General features: G+C 44.9%; 1 protein-coding gene across 1 annotated transcript in view; it reads right to left on the bottom strand.

The window, feature by feature from the left end:
* Positions 1-450: 450 nt before the first annotated feature.
* Positions 451-8,585, bottom strand: part of EXOC5 (exocyst complex component 5) — a 47,231-nt gene continuing 39,096 nt past the window's right edge. Inside the window, exons 14-18 of the mRNA XM_054972931.1 lie at positions 7,630-7,750; positions 5,782-5,868; positions 4,955-5,063; positions 2,365-2,580; positions 451-793 (exon numbers count right to left, since the gene is read on the bottom strand). Of these exons, the coding sequence (XP_054828906.1) occupies positions 605-793; positions 2,365-2,580; positions 4,955-5,063; positions 5,782-5,868; positions 7,630-7,750 (722 nt within the window). The 3' untranslated portion in view covers positions 451-604. The remainder of the gene's footprint in view (positions 794-2,364; positions 2,581-4,954; positions 5,064-5,781; positions 5,869-7,629; positions 7,751-8,585) is intronic.

Here is an 8,585-nt window from a genome sequence, read left to right as displayed (position 1 = left end):
GTGGACTGGGACCAAATGCCAATTGTAGAACAGGAGTTCTGCATTAGGACTAAAATGTACTTCTCTGCAGGACACCAATTCCTGATCACTAGCAGAGGATGCCAAGTTTAATCACAGCAAATGTGTACATGTGGAAGATGATAAGGGAGCTGAGGAATACGAACCTACAAAAGGGTGGATTCATGGGATCCGCTCCCCTGCCGGGTCAAGTGGGTTTCATCAGACACCACCTGAAGTGTTCCCTTGCAGTATGGAGGGGCAGGGGAATAATTGTGTGCACATTCCCTTTGGCTTATGTGACGCTGCACTAAAATCCAAGTCGTTCGTGTGTGGCAACAAATTGGGATTTGTTTCATTCGTTCGGAAGGGAAGACGGAGAGGCTCCAGCACACTGTTTATAGCAACGCAGCATTTTCACAAATGTACAACAGGAAGCGTTTCCGCAAAATGTTCATCTCCAAAGGCTGTTTATTTCATAGGAAGAGAGGACACCAGAAAGGCCAGCTTAAATTATGGCTGCAACTGTCGTCTGACTGGCCACCCCGCCCCCAGTCCCTGTGCTATCTACGTCAGCTCAGTCCCAGCGAAAGCTTCCCCTGTGCTCTCAGCTGAAGTGGCGACCGAGCCGAGCAGATCTGTAGTCGAGGCGAAGCTGTACAAAGGAATGCAGGATGTTCTTGTCCAGAATAGCCAGCTGCTCCCCCGAGCAGACCTGCTTCAAGTTATCCGGAGCAACGACGAGGAGGTTGCAAAGGGAATGAAGTGTGTCGAAAAGCTGCAAGACGAGTGCAATCTGACACAATGCAGGGGGGGAGGGCGGGAAACAAAAAAGCAAAGGATCAGTGTCAAGGCAGTAGCAGAGCTTCTCACATGGGAACCAATGTCAGCCCAAGGGTGCTTTCACATCTTGTTCATAATCCCCCAAAGCCTAAGGAGTGATATTTAATTATTCCCATTTTAAATATGGAAGACGGGCTTCCCCTAAGGTTACCCCAGAGGTGACATTTGAACCCAGAACGCCCATGTACAAATGCTTTCCCCATTGGCTTGTCTGCCAGAGTTTCTAGGGCACACAACTGTAGCAGCTCCCAGCATGACAAGCCAGTGTAAAACAAAGTTTAACAGGCAGGATGTTTGGGACAATCCCATGGCTATCTTTACACCCGACAATACCATGAGCTTATCTGAATATAGGAAATGAAATAATCCAAATCCGTTTCAATGCCACTCCACATATCTCCAGTGCAGGAGTGGTCTAAAGGCATATGATACAGCAACACTGCATAAGTGAAACAGCCTGTTTTGCATATAAAAGAAAGACTATTTAAAATGATTGAATATAACTAAAAATATGAATAAGAAACATCGGTATAAAATTTAATAAACCAATTAGAAATACAAAAGTTAGATTAAAATGTCCTAAAAGTGGTTCTATGTATAAGTACTAAAACCTTGTATATTTACATAATAAAATCACTAATATACAGGTGTGATAGTAAGTTTCATTGTCGTATGTACAGAATCAAAAAACCAGATGCTTTTCGGCTCAAAGGCTTTCCTCAGCAGTATGAAAATTTCACAAACAGTACTCCACGAAATAAACTTCATCTTTGGTCGGTATGTAGCACTCCATCTTGAACTTTATATATTCTTGACCTGGCAATATAAGATTTATGGGCAAAAGAATAAACAACTCCTAATTTGATAGATTGCCCCGACTTTATTTCATGCTGTTCTGGGGCAGAATTCAAATTCAAATTCACTCCATCTTGTCTTAAGTTTTATCTCAGCATTTATTGTGTGCTAGATCATGTATATTTTATGGAATATATTGATGGGGTGCGGTTTGTGAAATTTTCATACCCTGAGGAAGGCCTTTGGGCTGAAATGCATCTAGTTTTTTTGGTTCTGTACATATGGCACTGAAATGGGCTATCATACCTGTATATTAGTGATTTTATGATGTATACATATAAGGTTTTAGTACTTATATGTAGAACCATACTGGGGATGTTTTTAATCTAATCTTTGTATTTCTAATCGATTTATTAAATTTTATATCAGTGTTTCTAATTCATATTTTAGTTACAATTAATAATTTAAAATATTTTCTTTTGTTTCAATTGCCTTGGGTACCTCTGGTTTGCAGGGCTGTTGTTTTTTTCCACCCTTTTTGTTGTCCTTGCCATTTGCAAATACCTGTTTCTAAACATTTTTCCATGTGGCAACAGAGGAATAATGTGAGCGAAGAAAAAAAACTGATAAAGCCCCTCCCCCTCCCCCCCCCACCACGCACCTGCCCAGCTCCTAAAAGCCCAGGTTTCCTGTCCCACACCACATCTGGCAAGCCCAACCACCCCTTACCTTGAACTCTTTGGCACACTTCCTGTACTCAGCCACATCGCAGATGGCCAACATGCCCCCCATGCAACTGTAGGAATATTGCTGTAGATGCTCGTAGACGAGCCGATGGAAACGGACTCCAAACTCCATCAGAACAGTGTCTACGTTCTTGCCATCCATAGAATTCCTGACCTTTTCCACTTGCTTTCTGACGTAGGCACAAACTTTGGAACATGCCTGAAAGAGGAGGGGGGGGGATAAAATCAGGAGGGAAAAGGGTCTCTCATAAGCCGCAAGAGTCATTAAGGTGGGGCAAAGGGCAGAGATTCAGGTTATCAGGAGGGGCTCGGAGAATGAGAGGTACAACAGGTAAGCCGCCATTGTTATTGGGCCAATCCCTGAGCTGAGCACAGAACCGAACATTTTACTCCTCCCCTTACACTAACTGCTACTCCCCCTTTCTCCAACCTCACTATCGCCATTCTAGAAGAAAACTAGCACACTTTTAGATGAGCTAAATTTCAGCACTTTGTTGAATACAGAAAATGGAGCAATTCTTAAAATTTCCCAACAGCTATGTATATCTCATTGGTCACTAGAATGTGTCTGAATTGGTTTTTAAACAATTACAATCAAGCACCTATTTGGAGTGACTAAAATAAAAATTGTTGTGCCTAAGCAATCTTGTTCAAGGAGTACACCTGAGATTTGAATAACTATGCAAGCTCCCTGACAAAGAGTTCTGTGTAATCCAAAAAACTCAAACTTGCACACAGAAAGGACTTGTTGTGAGCTATGCTGGTGCAAAACAAAAATCCAAATACCCAGAAGACAATCCACATAAATTATCTTTTAGCAGGACCAAACCAATTACACATGAAAGCATGCAAGCTTTTGAGTTCTCCAGAACTCTTCGTCAGGTTGGATGTTACCAAAAAAATGGGGAGGGGATGTAAGGAAAAAAGAATAGGCATCAGAGCGTGATGTAAAATCCTGGCTCAGTCTGTGCTGTGCTATAGATTTAGCGGCAGAGCTGATGCTGATATCCAGAGACACAGCGGTCTACCAACAGAGTTCTAAAATCAATATATAATTTAAGAATCTTAGCATGCCAATCCTACACACCCAGTTTACTTGGAAGTAAATCCCACTGATGCCAATGTAATTCCATGCCAGTCTGCTGTAGACTGTGGCCACAGCTTGAGCATCAGAGGAGAGGCATTTGCTCTCTGCAAATCAGTGGAACTGCCCTTTCTTCAGAATTCCTGTTTAGTTATGTGTGCCCAGCAATTCAGAGATTAATGTCTGCAATATAATAATCACAGTCTTTTGGATGCCCACAAAGCCGCCTGGGACACTGGCAGCCATATTGTCCTGAATTTGCACAATGCAGGCAGACTGTCAGGGCTTTTTTTCTGGGAAAAGAGGTAGTGGAACTCAGTGGGTTGCCCTTGGAGAAAATGGTCACATGGCTGGTGGCCCCACCCCCCGATCTCCGTGCTTGGCGGCACGGAGGTCAATCTAAGCTCCCCTCTGTCTGGAGATCAGGGGGCGGGGCCACCAGCCATGTGACCCTTTTCAAGAGGTTCCGGAACTCCGTTCCACCACGTTCCCCCTGAAAAAAAGCCCTGCAGACCGTTAACTAATAGGGACTTTGTACGTTAGCACAAAAATACATCTTGGTGACTCTCAGTGCCTCAGCAATCTAGGCTTCATTGACAGTACAGACTTCATTATATACTTAGTGTTTGTGATTACAAAATATGGATTTTAAAAATAAATTGTGGCTTGGGTCCTACATTGTGCAGCTCTACTTATGTGGCATAAAAAGCAACTTTCCCCCCTCTTTCCCCAGCTGCACTTGTCTTTGCCCTCTGAAACTGTGCTCCCATGGGTCAGTGGACCCCAAAGCATATCAGTGGACCCCAAAGCTGCAGTGAGGAGGGGACTGTGAACATTTCCCTCCACCTTTGGCACAAAAGGTGTGAACGCAAAAAAGGGGTCAGGATCCAAACCTACGGTTCTACGGATGCCAGCCCTACAGAAGTTACAATGACTTTTGGGAGTGGAAACACTTTTACTCCTGCTTTTTGCATGTGGTACACCATAAGCTGGAAGGTGCAACTTAATCTGCGGGGTAGAGGGGGGCTTGACAGCCAGTGCTGTTTTGTTGTTATCCGCCCTGAGCCTGTGAAAGCGGGGAGGGCGGAATATAAATATAATAAATTAAATTATGTTAAATCACAGCAGTAAATGGCATGACTTGGTATGCCCAGGGTTCATCCATACTGCAACAGGCACAACCTAAATTATCTGTGGTATTGCCCTGCTCTGCGATTCCATTTTTATCATTCTTATCTAGCACAGAGGGACATCAGCAACTGAAAATGCTGAGCATAAAGGAACCACTCCTCTTCTCACCCAGTCTCAGATCATACAATGGAAATGCGTCAGAATTCATTCCTCGAAGAGCAAAAGAAACTTGACTGTTAGGAAGAGGGGTGTGTGTGTGTACCAAGCGGAGTCAGCTCCCTGCAAGGAAGGATGCCAGCAGCGTGCCCGTTACCTGCTGCGCTCGTCGGCCCTGACGAATCTATACATAGTTACTCACATTGGTGTACTGAATCAGAACATTATTCTCGTCTTCCGGTTTGAAATCGGTCTTCTTTTGTTCTGCGGCCAAGATGTGCTTCATCTGTCCAATCATGCAATTCAGCGTCCTTCAAAGTTAAAATACCAGATGGCTGATTTAAACGGAACACTTGTAAGCCCTACCAGGCGCCACCCGACATGAGCCCTCATCAAAGGGACAACTAACTTCCGGTGAAGTGCGGACACAAACTTCTTCCCAGGGCTTCCAGAACAGACGGGATGAGCAGAGTAAAGTAGAGATTAGTCTGACACTAATTGGACAGTAAGCTAATATCCGTATGCAGAGGGAGAGTGGTTCTGTTTACACATTTTCCACCACCAACTTATTTCCACCACCCCCACCCCCACTCCCCAAGGAGATCTGGCAAGGTTTTTTTCTCTCTCCATGTAATGTGTCTTTCTTTTTGGACAGAATAAAACGTATCTTTGACTGGATGCTGTTCTTTTACTTTTTGTTGATTGCACCTCCCCACTCATATACAAGAGTGTCTGTATCGGGATGGTAAAGAGTCCAGTAGCACCTTTAACACTAATCAACTTTATTGTAGCATAAGCTTTCGAGAGCCACAGCTCTCTTCGTCAGATGCACTGTCAGCTTTCGAGAACCACAACTCTCTTTGTCAGATGGATTGTCAGCTGTTGAGATCCACAGCTCTCTTCATCAGATGCATCGTCAGCTTTCGAGAGCCACAGCTCTCTTTGTCAGATGCATCATCAGCTTTCAAGCTGGTTAGTCTTAAAGGTGCTACTGGACTGTTTAAAAAAGAGAAAGAAATCCACACTTGCCTATCGATGCCCATGTCCAGCTTCACCTCCATTTGTGCCGTGATGTCCTTCTTCTTCTGTAGGCATTCCGAGAGCTTAGGGGAAGAGCTGCAAGAAAGCAGGGGAAGGAAATGACAAACTACGGCTTGCACTTGATGCTCTCGTTTGCACTGCATGCCAGACAAATGGAATCTGGGAGGACTCTCCTACTCATCCCCACCATCAGTCATCTCTCTTTCTCCAAACAAAACGTGGCCACTGGACCATGCAACTAGGCAAGGAACCATCCTAAGTGACGTGCACGTGTCGAGGACAACAAGGAAGTTTATTGTGGACAGAGACCAACATGGACAACTATGTACCTTAGTACCAGCATGTGATAGCAGCTGGCAGACACTGAAGTTTGTGGGACAAACTAGACATTACGGCACCCACAGGCCTGGCTCTTTGACGACAATGTCATTTTAAAATTCAAGTTGGTTACTTAAAAATGCTGTAACAACCTGCAGCACGGCGGGCCCAGGTGATCGTTTCTTCTCCCCGCCTTTTCAAGTGCTGAAACAGGCTTTTTCAGCACTTGAAAAGGCACAAGGAGGGAAACAAGATTGTCCAGTCCTACCACGCTGCAAGTCCAAACCTCGCAGCATTTTTAAGCGGCCAACCGCAGCTATAAAATGGCGTTCGTGTCCATGGGTCGGACCCATAGACGCCACAATCACTAAGTTTGGCCCAATGTTCCTAGCCATGTCCTTCTTCTTCTGTAGGGATTCCTGGCATGGAGGGCAATCTACTCCCCTCTGTCTGGAGATCAGGGGGCGGGGCCACCGGCCATGTGACCATTTTCGCCAAGGGCGATCTAAACTTTAACCCCCCCTTGCTCCAGCTGACCCAAAGTGACATCATTGTGCAGTCCTGAGTTCCACCACTGAGTTCCACCACCTCTTTTCCCAGAAAAAAAGCCCTCCTTGCAGGTATGTGACTTCAGAAGCCTAGATGGAGTTCCTGCTAGGCCATGGAGCAAGATACAACATGCATCCCTCTACATCCTTCTCCAACTGTCTCAGACGCCCTAGTTATTGCTTCACTCCAAACCAAGAGGCTTCTCCAGTGATCTCTCTACTGCCCTCGATGTCTGCCCCTCCCCAATTTCTGCAGGGTTTGTTTGGAAATGCATGTAACCACCACTATCAAATCTGGGGTTTCTTGTGGCATTAACCTGCAGATAATTAATGAAAAAAATCTAAACATCAGCATTAGAGATGGGCACGAACCGAAATACGATCCAAAGTTTGTGACGAACCAGGCCTGTTCGCGAACCAGTGGTTCATCAGAGCCCATTTCTGACGAACCGCCATGAACTTTAGGCTGGTTCGTTTGGTTCGTTTTATGGTTTGTTACTACAGACAGCCTGGCGCCGACCAATCAGTTTCCTAGGCAACAGGGGATGGACTTCCTGCAGACCTTCTGCTGACTCGGAAGTGGCCTTCTGCTAACCCAGAAGTGACGATTTGCTGACCTGGATGGGACGTTTTCACAAACCAAACAAACCGGTTCACAAACCAGGGGCAGGTTTGTGAACGTTCATGGTTCGTGAAATGCAATGAACCACAAATCGCACAATTCATTTTTTTTCTGGTTCGTGCCTATCTCTAATCAGCATGCATGTGAAGGACAAGCACTAGACAGGAAAACCAAATCTTTTCCTTAATAAACTCGAGAGGGGTTCCTAATGTTGCTACGCTAGATCCAGCTGGTGACATGCTCCACTCCTTTTACACAGACACACTGGGCACCAATTCTGTCACTTTCAAAAGTCAGGATGCAAACTCTGTGTAGATTCGTGGTTCAAAGATCTGAAGGACTACCCACCTGACTAAGGGCATCAGGTGATCGTTGAACTGCTTGTCAAAGAGATGAAAAATGGTATTGGCTTGGTTGACAACATCCAGGAAATAAAGGTTTGCATTCTTCGAGTCTGGTGAAGGAATACCTAAAGGTAGGTAAACAATGACAGAGGAAAAACGTTGGTACAGCTAAGGAAACTATCCACCCCAAAAGCATCAGGACTCTTGTATACCAACGGACGATATGGGTGGCGATCAAAGGGCACTGCACAGAAGGCAGGATTATGATTAGCACAGTTGTCTGGGATGTTCCCTTTACCCAATGGCACTTGCAAGCTACCAAGGGGAGCAGTAGAATCAGCCAGCCCAAGTTTGCTGGAAGCAAATTTTATAACGAGTCCTTTATTTAAACAGATAATCCTATGATAGTAAACATCATACAGCCAAATAATTGGATGATCTCTTAAACTGTACTGCTTCATACAATGGCTAGTGTTTCAATCGGAGCAACTTGAAATCCCAGATCGAGTATGGCAATATATTTTAACTCGGGGGGGGGGGCAACCTTTTCGATAAGCTTGCAATGTAACGAGAACATCTACAAAATGATACATCAGTGGCATCTGTCGCCTCCGAAACTCTTTGAGAATGTATTGTTCGGGCTCAAATGGACCCTCCGAACCACAGCTGACAGCCTGCTGTATGTTTCCTCCTCCTCTCACGAACGAATGGCCCCTCCTTTCTTTCCTGATTTTCCAAAGCCGTAATTTACCACGCCATTTAAAACACACAAAGCTGCATCCAACCCATGGTTTATAAGCCCAGTAAAGACTAAACCATCAAACCGTGGTTTGAAGGCAAACCATGCCAGCAGTAACTACAACTTGCCCAAGTTGGGTGTTACTGAAAAACTGGAGTTAGGCAAATCAGAAAACAGAGGAGGAAATTAGCCAGCATGGGGGAGGAAGGAGCCCATGGTAT

The sequence above is a fragment of the Eublepharis macularius genome, chromosome 2 (assembly GCF_028583425.1).
Source record: "Eublepharis macularius isolate TG4126 chromosome 2, MPM_Emac_v1.0, whole genome shotgun sequence".
NCBI classification, from domain to species: domain Eukaryota; kingdom Metazoa; phylum Chordata; class Lepidosauria; order Squamata; family Eublepharidae; genus Eublepharis; species Eublepharis macularius.
This window is presented reverse-complemented; position numbering and strand designations above follow the sequence as displayed.